Source organism: Apodemus sylvaticus, chromosome 10 (assembly GCF_947179515.1).
Source record: "Apodemus sylvaticus chromosome 10, mApoSyl1.1, whole genome shotgun sequence".
Classification (NCBI taxonomy): Eukaryota; Metazoa; Chordata; class Mammalia; order Rodentia; family Muridae; genus Apodemus; species Apodemus sylvaticus.
Window position 1 is genome coordinate 70,363,093 of NC_067481.1, and position 21,957 is coordinate 70,385,049.

At 36.2% G+C, this 21,957-nt stretch overlaps 1 protein-coding gene across 5 annotated transcripts in view; it reads right to left on the minus strand.

Annotated features, from left to right (window-relative positions):
• Positions 1-21,957, minus strand: part of Rapgef6 (Rap guanine nucleotide exchange factor 6) — a 183,335-nt gene that overhangs the window by 93,103 nt on the left and 68,275 nt on the right. For all 5 annotated transcript variants that reach the window (XM_052195332.1, XM_052195333.1, XM_052195331.1 and 2 more), the window contains one exon: positions 2,327-2,458. In XM_052195332.1, coding sequence (XP_052051292.1) covers positions 2,327-2,458 — 132 coding nt within the window. The remainder of the gene's footprint in view (positions 1-2,326; positions 2,459-21,957) is intronic.

Here is a 21,957-nt window from a genome sequence, read left to right on the forward strand (position 1 = left end):
ACCCCTGCATTCTTTCTGTTACAACTATTAGGGCTTTGCTTCTTGCCTAAAAAAGGCAATCATATCTATCTAAGAAACAGACTATCCCAGTGAAAACAGGTGCCTATAGTTTGTCAGTACCCTTTGCTTACTGTCTCTCTTAGCAAGGCATACATTGTCAATTAAGAGAAACTTACAGCTACAATACTCCATTTGATTATTTTAGAATCAGTCTTCTTTAGTATTCCTTTGTGAAACAACTCAGAGGCAGAGAAATCACAGCTCTAACTTAGTTTTAGATGCAACAACACCTACAGTTCCTCCACAATGTACTTCCTTTTTGATAGGCAAAATATACTACGTCTATCAATTACTAAAGAAATGGAGTAACTAAGAGTTATTATATTACTTTGACTTTCTTTGTTAAATTCCTTACAGTACTTCTACAGAAGAAAAGGATAGATTCTTTGGTTATAAATATTGTAAAAAAGGCAAACAGGAAGTTTACTTACTTACTTACACACACACACACATTAAAGTATGACCAGTCAGAACTGAGATGGGCTGTAAATTTAAGTATGAAAAAAAGAGTGCAACAAAACTCAGTACAATATTAAAATATTAAGTGCCAAAATAATATTTAGATATTCTATGCTAAATAAAATATATCACCAACGTTTATTTTATGTTTCCTTTTAGATGACTACTAAAAAACTTAAGTTAGATATGTTGCTCACATTAAATGTCTACTAGTCAGCCCAGAAACACAAAATATATCTGTCTTAGGGTTTCTATTCCTGCACAAACATCATGACCAAGAAGCAAGCTGGTGAGGAAAGGGTTTAGTTCAGCTTATACTTCCACATTGCTGTTCATCCCTAAAGGAAGTCAGGACTGGAACTCAATCAGGGCAGGAAGCAGGAGCTGATGCAGAGGCCATGGAGAGATGCTACCTACTGGCTTGCTCAGCTTGATTTCTTATAGACTTCAAGACTACCTACCAGCCCAGGGATGGAACCACCAATAATGGGCACTCCCCCCTTGATCATAAACTGAGAAAATGCTCCACAGCTGGATTTCATGGAGGTACTTCCCTAATTGAAGCTCCTTTCTCTGTGATAACTCCATCCTGTGTCAAGTTGACACACAAAACCAGAATTCTTAACTAAACCAACTATTAATATTGCATCTCTAGTTATTTACTACCACTGGGCTCAGGTCAAAAGGCCTTACATCCTGGAAACTGCCCTAGACATCCTACATTAAGACAATATCACACTCTACCATGAAGACCTAACAAATCAGCACTGGCCCAAGCCAAATTTGAATTTAATCTAGTAGGCTGTGCAAAGATTCTCTCAGACTGTAATGATTCCCAGAACCGTTTTATTATAAGAATCACTGGGGGGGGGGGGGGAACTTATTTAGTTCAGAATTTTCTGTTCAGCTTTAAAAATGGAGAAGTCTATAAGAACACTCCCTATTTAACTTTATTTCACTAAGGTTACACAGGACAAAAGTTTAACAGTGCAAAAGCAACCCTATTTTTCTTCATAAATTTTACATATAGACAACTTCTACAATTATAATTAAAAAAATCAATCATTTCACAAGTGTAAGCTATTGTTTCAAAAACCTTTAAACCCAGGCATGAACCTGTAACCTAACTCTCAGGAGGCTGAGGTAGGAAGATTTAAAATTTCAAGTTAGCCTAGGTTACAGAGCAAATTTCGGTTCCACAAAAAGAAAACACCACAAACTTTCTTTTACGGCAAGCATTCTATATCATATTTATTCAACTGGATAAAAGAAATAATCAGGCTGACGAATGTGAGAACATATTAAGCATATGTTGCTAGAAATCTTATACTTGAGTCTCACAGTTAAATTAAAAGATACATGATCTTCTAGAGCAGTGGTTCTCAGCCTTCCTAATGCTGCGACCCTTTATTATAGTTCCTCATGTTGTGGTGACCCCAACCCTAAAATTTTCATTGCTACTTCATAACTGTACCTTTGGGGTTTTGTTGTTGTTGTTTGTTTGTTTTGGTTTTTCAAGACAGGGTTTCTCTGTGTAGCCCTGTCTGTCCTGGAACTCACTGTGTAGACCAGGCTGTCCTCCAACTCAGAAATCCGCCTACCTCTGCCTCCTAAGTGCTGGGATTAAAGGCGTGCGCCACCACCGCCAGGCTGTACCTTTGTTATTGTTATGAATCTTAATGTAAATATCTGTGTTTTCTGATGGCCTTAGGATACTCCTGTGAAAGGTTGTTTGATCTAGGAGAAGCAGAGGGTATTTTGCAGAATCAGAATATCTATATGCACAGTACCCAGCCTAAGGTATTACCTGATAGATATCGGACAAACTGCTGCTCCCAGAGTCACTGGCAATGCTACAGCCAGACTGACTAGAAGACACATGAGTCACCTGTGGATGAGGGTTGTCTGTGAGGTGCATCTTGGTAAGATCAGCTGGAAGCTGAAGAAGAAAAGAACTTGAGTTATTCTGAATGCCAAACTTTACTTATTAGAAAGTTCTTGACATAATGTAATTTTAAAAACAAAAAAATAGATTTAAATGTTAAGAATAGAAAACACAAATACATACACACTGGTAGTGTGTCTAAATAAAATTAATAGTAATGTTTGAGATTACAGATGAGCACCTGCAGGCAGTAAGAATTAAGGTTAACAAAATGACTACAGAAGATTTTAAAATGTTCAGAACCTTTGTTCTTAACATTGTTTTATGCTGTAGTTAGCTACTGAAAAATTTATTAGTGATCACAATTATTCAATGAATATTCTTCTATTCTAGAAGAATAGAAAAGACATGGCAAAAAGGCCCAGTGGGTAAAGGTGCTTGTCTACAAGCATGATAACCTGAAATACTCCCTGGATCCACAGAGTAGAGAGAACCAACTCTTAAAAGTTGTCCTTCATCTTCACATGCTCATCATAGCATGCCCAAGTGCACACACAAACAAATCAAATGTAATTAAAAATAAAAAGCAAATGACTCTACCACTTTATCTTTAATATATGACTAATCTTATCAAGGACACAGACTATACAATGTATATCATACTATAAGTTTCCTTGTTGCACTCAATGTATTGAATATCTATTTTAAAGATAAAATGACCAAGTCTGAGTTCTACTATCTTAAGAGTACAGATTACAGAAATTGCACAGACTAATTATACCATGAACTGTTGCTGATGGGTTAAGTAATTCAGACAAATGCTGCTGAAAGAAAAACAACACACAATACAGTATCAAAATGTGCAAGGAAAAATGAACCAGAAATAGAAGGACTAATGTATAATCTAACTTCTACAACAAACCAAAATGTTAAAATTCACAGAAACAAAGAATAAAATGGTAGGTACTAAAGACTGGGGGGTTGGAGAACTGTACAAAGTTTCAGTTATACAAAATGAATAAACTGCAATCACAGATTACACAGCACAAGTAACAATCATTGTGAAAATGTATTACAGATTTCCAAAAACTAAGAAAAGATTTTAAATGTTCTAACCGAGAAGAAATATCTTATATGATGAACAGGCTAACTAGCTCTGATTTGGTCATTTCACAGTATGCATACTCATCAAAACCTCATCACAAACACAATTATTTTTCAATAAAAGAAAACTTAAAGGTGAAAATAAAAGTGAAGATGAAGTCATACTCATGTTGTAAAATGTTAGTGTAAATCTCCTTCCAACAAAAACAAATATATGAACATAGTTAATATACGTCACCTACAGTGTGCATACAGAGAACATAATCCAAAATTATGAGCAATGCATTCTTTAAGGCGGACATCAAATATTTGTAAGAATCAGACAAGGCAGAAAAATACAATTAAAATTATACAGAGAACATTCAGTACTCATGTGCAAAGGCAGAAATAAGTAACAAAAAATAGAAATGATCACGTATTGGGGAATTATAAAATATTCTCAACAACCCATAAATCAATACTATCACTTTAGAAACAAGACAATATCTGAATAAAACAAATGGCACATATTAGGAGGAGACTAAAGTCATCATTTAGATGGATATGGTGGCACACACCCATCTTCCTAGTATACAGGAGGTGGAGAGAGGAAGTTCAAGAGAGGCAGAGATAGGCAAAGCTAACTGGCTAGTCAGCTAGTAGCCTATCTGAAACAGCCAGGTAGGGTTCAGTAAGTGATGCTATCTCAAGAGAGTAAGGCAGGAAAAAAACCTAAAGGAATACACTAGATATTTTGCTCTGGCCTCAATGTGCATGAACTGTATCATCCTGCACCCCCTAAACATCTACTACATAACACACACACACACACACACACACACACACACACACACACACACACACGATTCCTACACAAAGGAAGACAGATCAAGGAGGTGTCAGTAATGTAATCAACCAAAGCCAGAGAATAAGGCTGAAGACTAACTAAGCCTGGTAATACTTACAGTGTACTGAGAAATCTTAAACCCCACCAATCTCTGAAAAGCAGTGATTTTTATTTTTCTTACTCTACTAAGGAGGGACTGAGGCAGCCAAGTGAGCAGTATGCATAGTTTCATATTCAAATAAGCAGTAGAACATAGCTTCAAAATTGGGCTACTTAATTTTAGCATCCCATGATGCTATATTTTATGCAAAGAACAAAGGTGGTGACACAAAGATGAAGACACAGGTATGATGTGAAGATTATACACAGAAATGGCCTGAACCTCTTTAAGAGAAGAGAATAGACATGCGGAGACAGACACTTGCATGTTCCTTAGGTGGTTCATTTGTGAACCATAGGAAATGCATTCTATATGCCTTTACATAGATTTTTCTGATCTGAGAATGAGACCAAATGAAGTAGATGTTTCATGACATTAAGCTGAAGTTTCTGTTTACGTTGTAAGAATCAAAATAGAAAAATTTTATTCCTTTTCTTCATGACCAAATTTGAATTAATAGTTGACCTTTGTTCAGCAATTCAATTCATTTACCCCTCACCCTTCTAATCCAGTAAGCTCTGCAGAATGTCTTGTTTGTCAAATTCTGTCATGTATATTCTATATCTGGACTTATGGGGTCTGCTGAGGATCATGTTAGACACAGGTAAAGACAGAACAAGCCAGAGAATGAGAAGGAGCCAGAAAATTAGAACAGATTGCTAGTAACTTTGAAGTCAGGCAGAGCAATTCAGAACAAGCCGAGAAGCAAGATTGAATCAGTCAGCTTGGAGAAGAGTTTGAGCCAGAACAGCTGAGTTGAATCAGCCAGTTAGCGACCAGAAAGAACTAGAAAGGGTGAACTTATTCAGCAGCAAGTCTCAGAGGCTGAAAACATTCTAGGCCTAGTCTAGGCCTAGGTAAGATTGTACAGAAGCTTCCAGAGCTGGGCCAAGATTAGGTGTAATCCTCGGAGAGGACAATTACAACAGATGAATACAAATTACTTTTACACCCTACTTCTGACATCTGACTTCTAGTTAGTTTCAGTATTTTTAGAATAGCCAAGACCAAGGAAGGGGAAAAAACAACGTATTATTCTCATAAGCTGTTCAGAGTATAATTGGTACAGCCATTTTGGAGAGTAATTTGGGGGAAATAACTGCTATATAAACAAATAGAAGAAAACATTTAAAATATACAAACCAGGCTGTTGAGACAACACAGCAAGTAAAGGTAACTGCTGGCAAGCCTGATGATCTGCGTTCCATCCCCAGGACCCATATGATACAAGCTGTTCTCTAACTTCCATCCGTACACTGTGGTATATCTGTGCCACCCTCAACACACATTTAAAAGCACAACCTTATGGCTCTTGAGATATCTACCATAAAGCAAACAGGTACACAAAGAGAAATGCGTTACAAACTATCTGACACTCTGTGGAGAAAAAGAACCAACCAGAATAAGAATATTATTATCAGCTTATTTTGGAATGGAATTGCTTCTCAGTATCCTTGGTGGACTGATTTCTGGACCATCCTCGCAAACACCAGAATTGACAAATGCTCTAGTCTCCTCCAAAATGGAGGAGAATTGTTGCATATGCATATAACCCATTCACATTTCCTATGTATTTTAAAAGATTTTGTGTATCTGTTTTGCCTGCATGCATGTTATGTGTACCATATGTAAGCTTAGTACTTATAGAACAGAACAAAGTCTCAGGTCCTTTGGAACTAGAGCTATGAATGTTATGTGAGACACTATGTGGGTGCTGGGAACTGGCTTGCATCCTCTACAAGAGCAGTTAATGCATCTAATTATTAAGTTATTCTTCTAACCTCTTTCCATTGTATTTTAAATCACATTTAGATGATTTACAAGACCTAACCCAACACAATGCTATGCAAGGGCTGTAAATGACATGTAAAGTTGTTTAGGAATGATAACTAGGGGGAAACAAATTTAATGCCATTTGTTTAATGTATTTTTGCTCCATGGTTGGTTGAATCCATGCATACAGAGCTCACAGATGCTAAGGTCCAACTGAATTATCTAGAATTTAAAGGTCGGAGGTAGATTTGTACATTTAAACCTCAATACATCTCTCAAAATTTTTAACTAAAAAGCAAGCTTCAGGGTGAATATAAAAGGTACCAAAAATGTTTAAATTATAGGAATTACGTGTGTGTGTGTGTGTGTGTGTGTGTGTATTCACTGGGTATATAAACATCTTGGTTTAGGGGTAAAGATTTAGAAGTAGAAAAGCAATATTGCTGTTTTCTAGGAAAAGTCTAGAATTGGTGACTCAAAATCAATTTTAGCCAATTTGAAATATATAGATGAACTTATTCCTTATGGAGAAAGTATTTGTTTTATCAAAGCAGAATCTTTGTATGCTACACAAGCTGGGATCCAAATCCTGTTTGAGTCTCTTGAGTGTCAGTATTACAAGATCTGCCATACTTGATTCTTTATTTCTAGAAATAATTTGAAAACCTTTCATGCTAAAAGTGAATGTTACATGTGTAAACATGTGTTTTGTATGTGCATGTATGTATGTGTGTATATATATACACATACATACATACATACATACATACATGCAATGTGGGACATATTTTTTAATCTGTCACCTTTAGTAAGTTTTGCTAACATAAGGATACATATTCCAGAGTTTTGATTTTTATGTGGGTTCTTAGGATTGAACTTGTGTCCTCATGTTTACTGACTGTGGTAGTCTGATTAAGAATGGCCCTTACAGGCTCATCTATTTGAATGATTAGTCATTAGGGAATGGCACTATTTGAAAGAATAAGGAGGAGAGGCTTGGTTTTGTTAGAAGTGTTACTAGGGGTGGACTTGGAAGTTTCAAAAACCTAGGCCAAGACTCTCTTTCTCTTGTTTATGGATCAGGATGTAGCTCTCTGCTACTGCTCCAGTGTCTGCCTGTCTGCATGCTGCTATTTTCTCTGCCATGATGACAATGAACCAAACTTCTGAAACTGTAAACAAGGCCCCAATGAAATGACTTTTTTTTTTTTTTTTAAATAATGGTTGCCTTAGTCATGGTGTCTCTTCACAGTAATAGACCAGTGACTAAGACTGAGTGATCTAATTCTAAATCCCCCACATTCTGCTTTTTTACAATGATGAGAAGATTAGTGGATTTCAAAATAGATTTTTATTATAATGTCTTCTGGGGATAACTAATACACATGATATTTATAGTAGTGTTGTGAATAAATGTTAACATACAAGCCAAAAAAAAAAAAAGAGTTGAAAATGCTATGAAACAATAAAGCATCAAAATAATTAAAGCTTGTACAGATGCTGACGAGGATGTGGAGAAAGAGGAACACTCCTCCATTGCCAGTGGGATCGCAAGCTGGTACAACCACTCTGGAAATCAGTCTGGCGGTTCCTCAGAAAATTGGACATAGTGCTACCTGAGGATCCAGCTATACCACTCCTGGGCATATACTCAGAAGATGTTCCAACATGTAATAAGGATACATGCTCCACTGTGTTCACAGCAGCCATATTTATAATAGCTAGAAGCTGGAAACAACCCAAATGTCCCTCAATAGAGGAACGAATACAGAAAATGTGGTACATTTACACAATGGACTACTACTCAACTATTAAAAACAATTGAGTTCATGAAATTTGCAGGCAAATGGATGGATCTAGAAAAACATCATCCTGAGTGAGGTAGTTCAGTCACAAAATACCACATGTGGTATGTACTTACTGATAAGTGGATATTAGGCAAAGAGCGTGGAATACCCATCATAAAACTCACGGATCATATGAAGCTCAAGAGGAGGGAAGATCAAAGAGTGGATGCTTCAGTCCTACTAGGAAGGGGGAAGATAATAAGGGAATTAGAGGGTGGGAAAGACTTGGGAGGAAGAGAAGAGGGAAAGGGGGAAAAGAGGGTAAGAATCAGATATTGGAGGAGATGGAGGAGATGTACAGAGGGTCAGGAAATTGAACCGAGGTATGTAGCAATGGGGGATGGGGATTGGGGATAGCAACCAGAAAGTCCCAGATGCCAGGAAAGCAAGAGCTTCACAGGATCCTATGAAATTCAGTTCTATCTGGTCTCACCAATTCCCTTCCACATGTGGTTTTATATTTTAGTAGTGCCACCATTACTGTCAGCAGTGTTGGGGCCACACAGGCGTAGCTCAAGTCTCTGTTCCACATAGCATAGACTCTCTGAAGTTGTATACTATTTTAGGAAACACAATTCATGAATATTGAAAATTAAATAAAATGGTTCTATGGTTGAACAAACCAGAAAATATTATTTATGTCCTTCAACTCTTGATAGCACAAGAAGTCCCTCAATAGTGAAATCTATTTTTACATACTGTTCTCCAAATTTATTTTCCCCAATATGTTATTGGCATCTTACCAGTGTAAGAAATTTATGTTTTCTTTGGAATAATCTGATATAGTCAACAATTCCATGTTTGAAATGCTTTCATAGGGCAACTAGTGCTAGTCAAGACACAGCCATGAAGAATACCTACAGCTTGGCAGATGGGGAGTGATATCAATTCTAATTGGCACAAACATAGGCAACATAGCCAGAGTAATATTACAGGATAGGTCTATGTCCTACTTCAAGAATAACCTGCAACAATTAAGAATTTTTAACAGGGAAAGTATCTAAAAAATCTGCTATCTGGAATGTTGGACCCTCACAACCAAGAACTGTTACATTTGAGAAAGATATTCAAAAGGAGCCAAAGTGTGAGGCAATATAGACTGTATTAAGTTTAAAATTGTGTGCCCCTCCAAAGAATAGCAATTCTTCAAAAATAAATCTGAACTGCATTGTTAAAGTTTCCCTTTTCAAGATACCAACAACTTGATTATAAAACATGTTGTCAGAAGCCACTTGCTTGCTAAACTTAAAATGAACAAAAGGGGGGGGGGAAGACCATTCTTATCTATGTACCAAAGTTAGTAAGTTTCCGCGCATTGCTTTTAGGAAAACATTTTAGAACTTGATGCTAATTAGTGCACATATAAATACATTGCTAGTATGCCTTGCTGTCTAAGTTCCCACTTGCAGATAGGGATTTCTACTGTATACCCAATGGCAGACATAACCAAATTTAAGTCTTGGGGTATAGGAGATTAAGAAATTATTAAAACATTAGAATAACAACATGTAATTTTGAGAGTGATATTTGAGGTAAATCATTAGGATCAATCAGTATTTTGATAAATATCAGATAATACCAAAGACCCAGAAACGCATTACACAAAATAATAAATCTAGTTACATAAGTGTAGTATGCTCAGGCCTGCCTGTGATGTGTTCTAATGGTAAAATGATATTAAATTTATAATACTGAGCATAAAAGGTAAAATATTTCATTACTAATTATATTTTAATTACACAGTGAAATGATATTTTGGATAGACTATCATTTAATAATGATCAAAATTAATCTAACCTAATTTTCACACTATATTTCTGTTAAGTGGCCTTGAGCCCAGAGGTTTACGGTGCATTCAGAAACCATAGCACAGCACAGGCAAGGCTACAGAGGACAGTAGGATCCATCCATCCATCCATCCATCCTTCCTTCCTTCCTTCCTTCCTTCCTTCCTTCCTTCCTTCCTTCCTTCCTTCCTTCCTTCCTCTTCTCTCTCTCTCTCCCCCCTCCTTCCCCCCTCTCCCTTCCCCCCCCCCCCCAGTGTTGGAAATAGGACCCAAGGCTTTGTGCATACTAGTACAGCCCTCTCTCCCACTGAGTCATAGCCCAAACCTCAGATAGGGCATTCCTGAGTGCTTACAACTCCTTTCTTAAAAGTGAACCTCTGAAAATTTTTAGGTGAGCTATTTTGGGTTCTTAAACATTACTCTAGAAACATTTAAGACGAAAAGAAAGTCATAGAGATGAGTCCAATTTGGGGTTTAAGAAGGTAGAGGCATTCTCCAAGCCACCAAAATTACAAGGGCCCTTCAGTACAGAGTAGAGTCACATAACCAATAGCTGATAATGGGGGGGGGTGTCAGGGGGAGAGAGAGGGGGGGGGAACGGGGGGGGGAGAGAGAGAGAGAGAGAGAGAGAGAGAGAGAGAGAGAGAGAGAGAGAGAGAGAGAGAACAGATTCTAAGGATCTCAAGAGCAGTCCCTCAGACAGAAACAGAAACATGATCCTAAGAAACATGTTCTATGTATCTCAGTGGCCTTTGGTGGAGATCATATAGCACTGTTTCTGAGGCATGCCAAACTCAATTTCTACTCATTTTCCAAAAAGTGAAATTTAGAGAAGTGAAGTAAGGCGAAGGCCAGGTATGGCTGATCAAGTTAGCTATTTATTATTATTTTTCATCGGCTCACAGTTGTGAACAGCAGAAAGAAGAAATAAGAAGCCAAAGCACAATGGCTTCTTCACAGTGAGATGACACCTCAATCAAGCAGTCTATCCAATAGTGAAAGGAGCATCCAGGTAAAAATCTTTTGTGTAAAGCTAATCCCTGGAAAGGAATGATCTAAAGACAAGAATCTATACAGGAAGAAGAAGAATCATGTTTATAAAATAAAAGAACATCACTAAACAAGTAATTGTGAGCATCACTTATGAGGCTTAAGAAACATGTAACACAAATGGGTACATTTAAAATTTAAAACATGTCTAGCATTGGATACAAAGAGACAATAAATTAGTGAGTTATAAAAATCAAACTGAAATAAATGTTCAAGGACAGTACAGATGGACAAAGGTGAGATGCCACAATTTTGTTAAAAACAATTTCTACTAGGTGTGGTAGTACACACCTTGAATCCCAGTTCTTGGGAGGCAGAGGCAGGGAGAGCTCTACAAAGCTAGCTCAAGACTAGGCAGGGCTATATAGCAAGATCCTATGCCAAAATAGATTTTTTTCCTTCCTTCTTCTTATAAATAAAGACAAACAAGGCTCTGCGGCTTGAAAGATTCCTTACAGTACTAAGAAAGGAAAACAAAATATTTTGAAGCTTGGTGGATTTCATGCATATAAAAAAATAAACATACAATTAACACTAAGTGCCAACTTCTCATATAAACAGAGTATCATGCATTAACTTCAAGGGCAATAGAGGACACCAAGCTTATTTTATATATACCTAAGTAATAAAAAGCATCTTTAAATGAAAGTTAAAAGAGGAAAACAAATTTGAAAATCCAATAAAGCAAGTATTAAAATTAGTGTCTAGTATACTGTGTTTAAAGAAAGATTTAAATCTTAATAGTAATGTAAAAGATGAGGGAGACAGGAAGGAGACATGTATACTTATAAATAATTTATACAGGAAAGCAATCATCACTCATCATAGAATTCTTCTCATATTTTTTTCTGTTAGTGTGTATGTGTGTGTTTAAAAATCAACTCTTACAACCCATTCTTAATTTTGTTTAGTTTTATCTGATCTCACCCAATTCCCTTCTTCCTGCAGTTTTCAATTCTTGTAGTGTGACTATTACTGTCAGCAGTGCTGAGGCCCACAGGCAGCATCTGAACTGAAGCAGCCACACTCCTTGTATGTGCAGATAAAAGCATAAATTGTGTACCTAGGCTCCTTTCCATCTCTTTATGTCACAGCCAGCTGTTTGCCAAATGGACAGTGCATTTAAATAACCCTCCCACTAGAGCATTCAGGAAAGATGTGCAATGGGCTGGGCCAAATAAACAGTACAACACAGTGCTGTAGAAGTGTTTTCTCCTTAGTCACCATCAATAGTGAACCTTTGAAACAAAGACATGATTTCAGACCTTCCTATGAAAAGTCTCCAGTGTGTCTAGGTATCAGAGAACCATAAAGAAATCTTGACATATTTAAAAATCACCAATTAAGCATTTTCTAAAACATAAAAGATACCTTCAAATATTGTAAAAAGCTACTGTCAACAATAAAACTAAATCGCAATAGACTAGTTTTCAACAACTCAGGATTTTGTTGACAGTTAATGTTTGCCTTAAAATGACAAGCGTTTTTTTTTTTTTTTTTTTAAACCAATTACTATTTTGGAAATACTCTGGAACACTGAATATTTTACATAATTTACATTCACTTTTTAAAAATTATTCTTGAGAAATGAGCACCTAATTTTACAAAACAGAACAAATCTAATTTCTAAGTTATCAGGTAGCACCAGCACCACATTACCAAGATATGTTATATAAGCCCATGATTAGAACACTATGTCTAAACATACTAGCTCCTTAAGGTAAGAAACAACAGAATGCTTCAAGTTAAGTATGGTCACAAGTAATTTCAAAAACATCAACAACTAAGTGATGATCATGTCTGAGGTATGTATTTCAGATGTACATTTTAAGTCTGCAGACTATTGATTCAACCAATCTCCGAGGCTGTATTAGATTTTCTCTAAATTAAATGACAATGAGACAGGGATTTACAGATTGTTTTATAGTTCTTATTTTTAAAGTTTAGAAATTAGCACAATAGAACTAATTTAGTATTTAAGTACAATTTAAATTTAATGATTAAACTACATAAAAATAGTAATTACTTACTTTTGAGGCCCATGGCTGAAGACAATTGGCGTAGCATCGAACAAGAAAAGCCATTTCCTTGGATGGAGGGGTAGTTTCTCTTTTAAACCAGAGAGAACCACACTGACGAGTATGTTGACAAAATTCTGCTAAGTTTCTTTTTACAATCCACACACCATTATTGCTATATAAATGTAGCTCCTCCAATCCTCTTTACAAACAAAAATCAGAAGCTTTCAGAAGCAGAATACTGTTCTAAGTAAAAGAATTAGCTTTAAATGCCACTTTACAAGCAAGTAACATCAAATAAAGATGTCTGGATTTTAGGCTCAGCACACAGTTACAAGCATCCCCAGGCACCTGACACAGACATACACACTGGCAGCAAAGAGACTAATGCCGTATCTATCAGTCAAAGCAAGTAGGCAACATGCATGAAATCTATGTTCCTGGAATCCGTGAAACCTTCCTCTGTAATATAGCTGTTTTTCCATCAACTTATTTCCTTCTGAAGAGCAAATACTGCAGAGTCTTCTGCATCAGAGGCAAAGCAAATGCTGTGTCCTGAAGACTACAGTCTCTTCTTTAAATATCCTTAAATGATAGAGGTTAAAAAAGCAAACCAAACCAAACCAAAAGACAAAACAAAAAATCCACCATATACATACATCATTCCAACCACAGAGCAAATGGAGGCAGGAGACAAATGCTCTAACAGGTTTGTCCTGTATAATGTCTGAGAACATCCAGAATTCAAAGCAACCTTTTCTTCTCCCAAGCAGTTTCACAGCTCTGCAATACAGCTTCTGATTCCAGGCACTAGTAAGAAAGCACTGATGATCTAAGTCTGCCCTTTCTGGGTAACATTATATACGATGCAGCACAAAAACCACTACATCTTTTGTGAATGCAAGAGTCTGTCAGTGTCTTAATTCCTACTGTCCTTGCCTGCTTCACAGCAGCTCCCTAAGGAGAAGCTCCTATTGATTCTATGCCCTGCAGTAAGATGAAATATCTAATAAGAAGGAAAGAGAGTGGGAGGAGAATAGAGCTAAAAGGATGACATCACCTGTGCAGAAAGCCTTCACAAACTGCATTAGATCAATTGGCTACTGTATCTGCAGATGTAGCCCAAGAGCAATTTACTGAAAACAACACACACACACACACACACACACACACACACACACACACACACACACACACACACGACCTTCTGTAAGACACGCTGGCAAGCTAAACCCTGTAAGAAAAAAAAAAACCTGGCTAATGTATCCATCTGTTTTATAGTTTTCAAAATTCTGTACACTGATATTTAGTTGTATTTGAGAAGCCTCTTTTCTAATATTATTTAAATTTAACACAGAATTGTTATCTCGGGAAAATAATTTGCTGTAGTAAGATACTAGTGAATTTTAAATACATGGGCAGTCTGGTTCAGAGACGTCACATCAAAGGAATGTTAATACCATAAATTTATGGGTTTATGCATACAACTTGCTATTTATTGAATGTTCTGAAGGTTAAATCTTCAAACCCACATTGAGTTAGCATTCAGAATAAAAACAGGTGCTAAGATTTATATGTATTTTTAAACAAAACCAAGATTTTGATGTAAACAGATTTAAATAAAAACAATCCTTTTGCAAGGGAGAAAAATCCATGCAGGCACAATGTATATTAATTCCTTTGAGGAAGAATAATCTATACAACATAGTACTTCACTGCAGCCCAATGTGCAATTCCTAGAAAGAAAGCTAGCAAAGCACAAAATGAATCAGAAAAGGAAACAATTAAACCAGTCTCTGATAAGAACATGGACTAAAAGGAAACTGTCATATCTTTCCGTAAAACTTTACAGAGAAAAAATTTGCCACACCCGCTGCAGTAAGAGAAGCACCAACCCTTTCCTTTATGCTTCTGCTACAGAAACCCTTTCCTTTATGCTTGTGCTTATCCACCTGCTTAGCACTTCATCTCCCACTAGTGCCCCCCAATGGCTAAAGTACAGTTGGTAAATCTTCAGGCAGCAAAATTGTGAGACTAGTCTTCAATGAGTAAAGTGACAGAACTATTTCCCTCTATTTAGATAATACTTTTGAAGACAGGGAATGTGCAACACACAAGGAGATTATTATCTGAGAAACAGGTATTGTAAGATTCTGCTTACTGCTGAAAATATACCTTGTTAACATACATGTACATGTGTGTGCGCGCGCGCGCACACACACACACACACACACACACACACACACACACGTTCCTTGATTACCTCTGGCAAAGTCTTTTACTTTACAAGCGATGCTATGTTCCTAATCTGAATTGTGTTGCTTCTTATACAACTAGAATTTAATGTATATGCTATTATTTTGAACACATATTCCATGTTTACAAAATACAATTTATTTTACATGAATTGTCTATGAATTGTTTTAGTCAAAACCCTGTGGACTGCTTCATTAAAAAATCCAGCCCTTTCCCACAAAACTCACACTGAAATATAAAATTTGTTCTCACAAATTCAAATAAGTACTAGGTCACTAAATATAAATCATATAATATTTGTAGAGATTGATTTTCAAGAACTATTTTTCCAATTTAATGAATATAAACTAAATTCGAATTTCAAAAATGCAACTTTAAAGACAAATGAAAAGCACTCACTTTTTAAATATAAAAATGTGAATAAAGATAATTTTGGGCTGAAGATACATTTCCTAAAGAAATGTACTAAATACAAAAATTAGTAACCAGACTCTAGAATTATTTTAATTATAATGCCATTCTGTAATTATATTTATGCATGTACTGGTAGGATAAATGACAGCCAACCAAAACCAGTGTCTGCAGTGCTCCTCGTTCCTTTTTATAAATCATGCTGATACCTTTGACACAAAGAAAGACTTCAAGCTGGGCAAAAAGACAGTCATCTCTTAACTGCTGCTCTGGGAGTGAACTGCAAGCCACTAACACCATATGTCAGACCTACTGGAGTACACATCAACCCCAATAAAGGATCAAAACAATTCTTTCTCTCCTCCTTATTCCCCAGTTTGGCTGGCTTATAAGTAAAGATGACATCATCACATTCTACCAATTATTTTACAGTATTTGCTATTCCAGAAACCAGTATGGTGAACCTATCATGGGAAACCTCCTGAGATAACAATACCAGAAGGAAGCAAGAGGCAAAACTATACTCAGTATGTAGACCCTAAAAGCAGTTTATACTCCCTTCCATTGTCTCTTCACATTCAATAACTAATCTTTTAACTAATTACTGGTATAAACTAAGCCAGTAATTTGTTAAATAACCAAAATGAATTACAAGACAAATCAATTCTTTTTCATGGGCATCACGTTTAGAATTATCATGATCTCACATCAACATCAAGTGAAGTCAGCACAGTGAGGGAAAGAGTCCTGATTCACAGCCTAGAATCATCATTACAGGCTATGCACTGAAGAACACACTTTCCTGCATACAAAATACCAGTATGCTCAGCCATACAAACAAAATCTTTAGTTTAAAAGGGGCATTTGACTACTATGAGATAAAAGAAAATTAAGAAAAATTACAAAACAGTTTTTATAAATATATAAATGATCTGGTTACTAAAATTTGTTATCTGAATATATAATTTACAACTATAAACTGGAGTATCGGAAATTATACTGCATAGAAAACCAAAGATAAGGTTCTAATAGTTAATAATGTACTCGCTCTCCGCCACCCCATCTGCACAGTGAAAAAGTACAGGCCCAATTTAGGGATGCCAAATGCTAAAAGAGAATAACAAAAGTATTTTACAAAATAAAATGGTCAGACATTTCTGTAAGCAGTTGGTCTTTGAAATATAAACTGTAAAACACATTGATTTCTGTAGAAAATCCTACTGAAGTAGTTTAATTCTGAAAAGTAAATTGATAATGCTATAGTAATAATCATGCCATGCAGTGACAGCACACCAGCTTCTGTAAAGAAACACAGAGTCCCACCCTTTCTTTCCCTTAATTCAGAGAAATGAATCTGTAGCTATCAAACACAGTTCACTCTAATTAGTGTTGCCCCTTAGTATTTTCTTACTAAGCTAGTCCTATCTACTCCTCATCATTCCTAAAGAAAAAGAGTATCAAAGCTTTCCTTCTATTCTTTGTAAGAAATTATTCTAGCATTCTGTGATGTATTCACTGATTGCTTGCATGCTATCAAAAATCTTTGTCAAAACCACTTGAAGTCCATATGTACTATGAAAGATGATATATCCTTAGGGAGTGATTGAGAAAGAAAGAGCAAGGGGAGAGAGGAAAGCTGTTATCATCAGCGATAGTGATGTAAGCTTCTATAATTAGAATCAGTGAAACTGAAGGAACAATAAAAGGCTTCTACTTTGCCCTACCCAAAGTACCAGGCCTTTTCTATATACATAGAAAGGAACATATTTTGCACAAAGAAGTCAGACAAATAAATAATATTATGAATACAGTTTTAAGATAGTATTTCTTTAAAAAAAACAAAACCTAATAATTTAAAAATCCACAAACAAGAAAATCAAATCTCATTTTAAAAATAAACTGTCAAGAATACTTTATCTGAACTGGATCATACTATTACCTCTAATTTAAACACATCATTTTCTAGTACTGTGAAAATTGAATACAGAACATAGTTTTTAGTGAACAGAGAACAGATCAATTTGAAACGCAGTAATGTTATTTTGTTTGCCATTTAAGGAGCTGTTATACGTGTCTACCTGAAATGCTGTCAAAAATTTTCCTTAGCCTGCTGACATACATTAAAACCGGAATTAAACAATTATTGAAAAAGCTTTCTTTGGCAATTGCTGTGCAAACAGTCACAAGTACGATAATCTTTCTCATTCTGGGTCCCTGGACACATCCACATGAGTTAGTTTCATCCTTAGGGAAACACAAACTATCCCAGAAGAAACAGCATACCTGGCTGTCTTCCTCCCAACATTAAAGTTTATGTATACTGAATAATAAAAACAATTAAAAATATGACTACCGTACTAGTAACATTTATGTAGAAAGTTATTTTCATACCTTTAACCCAGCAATTTAATTTCTATGCATTAATCCTAAGGAAATAACCAGTCATTTATTAATTTATACAGAAAAGTTGTTTGTTAACAAAAGAAAAACCAGAAGAGGCAAACATAGCAAAGTATGAATATTAAAGTATCTTGGAAATTTTCAGTTGACAAAAAATTTAAAAGGCAAGATATATAAGCAGTCATCATCATCCAATACAAAGGTTTGTATTAATAAATGTTCATTTGAAAGTCACTTTCCCAGCACTACCTTGGCTCTGAGGACCTTTCCTTACTTTCCTTAATATTCTTCTATGCGTTACATTTCTATAAGAAGCATATATTTCACCAAAAACTTTAACAACTCTTAAAATGACATTTCTCCCACTTAATATCAATTTCACTTATTTGTGGACTCACAGCCATAGAGTTTATTATAAGAATCTATCAAGAACTATGTTACTTTCCAGAGTGAACCAGATTCTATTAGGAAATATAGATAGTAGTGACAGAGAGAGAGAGGGGTGGGGTGGGGAGAGGCAGGCAGGGAGGGAGAATATCCTTGAAAAAATTAAAAGTAGAAAGCACCAGGAAAATATCAACACTTACAGAACAATGGAGAAGGTAAAAAATGTAAAAGTCTTTAATAAAACACCAATGAATAACAAATGACCTTCTCTATCGAGAGGCTTGAGATCAAGTTAAGACCACACTGGTACATCATAATGAGACTACCTAGTAAAAGAAAGTTAATTTCATAACTAAAGTACCTAAGCACCAACTAATTTCTAAACTTCTAAAACAAGGTCCAGATCTGTAATTGACCCAGTCACATTTCTATAAAAATGACTTAGCATTGATAATATCTGGTATTTCAGAGATTCATTTCCAGTCAAAGGTACATTAAGTGTTTACTTTGATAAAAATCAAGACGTTTCATGTATATTGTTGGTTCAGGCTTACTCTTGGAATTTAACTCAGGGTAATACCAGTATTAAAAATTGAACAACACATATAAAAATGTTCACTAATATACTTTATTTGAAACGAAGCAACTGGACTGAGGAGCTGACTCAATGGGAAAAGTATCTGCTATGCAAGCAAGAAGACTGAGCTTTGATTCTCAATGCAGTATTGTATATCTCTAACTCCAGTACTTCTACACTGAGATGGAAAGGAGGGACAAGAAGTTTCAGAAGCTTGAAGGGGGCCAGCTATCCTGGTATATGCAAAGATGAACAAAAAAGTAGTGTGTCTGAGAGGACTGGCAGTGGAGATTGTCTTCTGAGCCACAGAGATGCTGTGACACATATGTGCCTACACACAAACATTTAAATATAAAAATAAAATAGCAAAGCAATTAATCTTATGTAAAAAATGAAAAAGAGCGCAGGATTGAATTTATGACTTGCATATATCAGGCATGTTCTTTACCAATGAACTACATTCACAAATTTAATAAGTTGGTAATTCAGTTTTCTCAATGGAGCAGAACTATATGGGCAACTGTATCAGACATATGTAATGTACTATGGACCAACAAAGGGAAGTACAATCCACAAGGAAATGTCAGAGGTTTTTCTAGCTTTCCAGAAAAAAAGAGCAGGCTGAAGGAAGGAAGGAAGGAAGGAAGGAAGGAAGGAAGGAAGGAAGGAAGGAAGGAAGGAAGGAAGGAAGGAAGAATAGAGTCGGGACAGAAAGGTATAATGGTAAACTGCTGTCACATAAGAAAGGGACTTCAATCTAAACTGTAAGACATTTAGGTTAAACAACTGGCCTTGTTAACTACTATACGAAAGGAAGGATGTATGTATGTATGCATGTATGTATGTATTTAATTTATGTAAGACAAAGTCTCACTCTGTAAATCATGATGTCCTGGAGCTTGTAGTGAGTCTTTCTGGCTCTGCCTTCTGAATGCTGGGATTAAAGGTGTACACAATCCAGTTCAGTCAAGGTTTATTTCTGTGCTTTCAACTACAAGGGCAAATGCAGTCTGAAAACAATTCTAGTAATACACAATCTACAAGTTTTATTTATTTTTTGGTTTTTTGGTTTTTTGAGACAGGATTTCTCTGTATAACCCTGGCCGTCCTGGAACTCACTCTAGACCAGGCTGGCCTCGAACTCAGAAATCCGCCTGCCTCTGCCTCCCAAGTGCTGGAATTAAAGACATGCGCCACCACTGCCCGGCTAATCTACAAGTTTAAATAGTGCATCCTTCTGAATAGCATTATGTAGATCCTGTTGTCTTGCTCCTTCTAACCTGGGACTAGAATCATCTCTGTTTGGAAATTTACTCTGTGTACTATCTACCAAAAGCTCAAGTTTAAGTGTTCTAAAAACAAGTATGTGTGTGTGTGTGTGTGTGTGTGTCTGTGTGTGTGAATGTGTATGAGTATTTTGAGATGTATGCATGTGCACCATGTACATGCCTAGTATCTTTGAAAGGCATCAGATCTCCTTGACCTGGAATTATGAACAGTTGTGAGCCTCCATGTGGGTGCTGGGAGCTGAACCTGGGCCCTAGAAGAGCAGCTAGTACTCTTAGCCACTGAACAATTTCTCTAGTCCCTTAAGTTTGCACTCATGGACACAGCTCATTGAATTTAGGCCATCAGGCTTGGTGCCAAGCATCTTTACCTGCAGAGCCATGTCACCATGCTCAAATTCAAAAAATTCCTACTCTGAGGTTGCTAGTATCTTTAGAAATGAGTCTTTTACCTGTGAAATAGGGAAAGGCAAAGAGCATTTTGTACTGTTTCACTGGCACATATCAAATTAAAAAAAAGGCACAGTAATATTCAGGTTAAAATGAAGAAGGCAATAAACTTGAAGAAGAAAGACATGCATCCAAATGATGGCAATGTGGTACACGGAAGCAACAGGCCTAATTCAAGACTTCTGCAGAGGATCCTCTGAAATGAATGACACCAAACCATTCATTGCAAATAAGGGATGGCTATGAGCATTTAGAATTCAGTCTGAACCAAAAAATACAAAAATGGCAGTGTCTGCAAATAAAGAAGCTGCTGCCATATTTTACTTAGCAAGAGCAGATACTTAATCAAGCTAACCTGAACTTATATTTTCGTTCTCATTCATTAGCTTACTTGATTTTATTTAACATACTTATGACAGTGATTGCAACTACTGAATGTTTGACGGATTACCACACACTAGGCAAAGTCCTTTAATAAACCTGTAAGTTATCAATCTAAACATACCACTACCCCCAGAACTATAACACCACCAACAAACCCACAAATCAAAGACACTCAAGACCAAAATAAAGCTCATACAACTTGAACAAAGACACACAAAGCTAAGTAAACTTACCTAAGAACAGGTGCTGTTATTATGACAGGCACGGTATCTCTGAGGATACAATGAGGCTCTCATTATTAAGGAAGAGCAATGTAATGTAGAGAGTAAACATACACATTTGACAGGATTTTCTAAAATGCACAGGTACATGCTCCATGTTTCCAAAAAGAAAATGATACAGAATTGAGTCCTGAGAATGAATAAGTTTTAGGTAAAACAATAAATTTAAACCAAAATGAAGAATACAAGAGATTTATATAAAAACATAGCCTGTTTAAGGACCAAAAATGTGGCATGGTCAAAAAGTAGGAGATACATAGAAAAACAAAGTACAAAACTGGAAATGTGAGGACCTGTGCTGGTCAATCTGGTAGCTGCAATCTATCTATATAGTTACTTAAACTGATTCCAAACTAAATAAAGTTAAAACTTTAAGACACTGAGTTACATTAGCCACATTTTAAGTAATTAGGGACCATATGTGGGTGGCTGTTACCCATCTGGGCAGTACCAACATAAGGCACCTGAACCATCATAGCAAGTTGCACTGCACAGGCTGGTCTAGACTTTGGATGTCCTTACGTGCTGGATCACTGCACCTTCTCTGACAGATTGT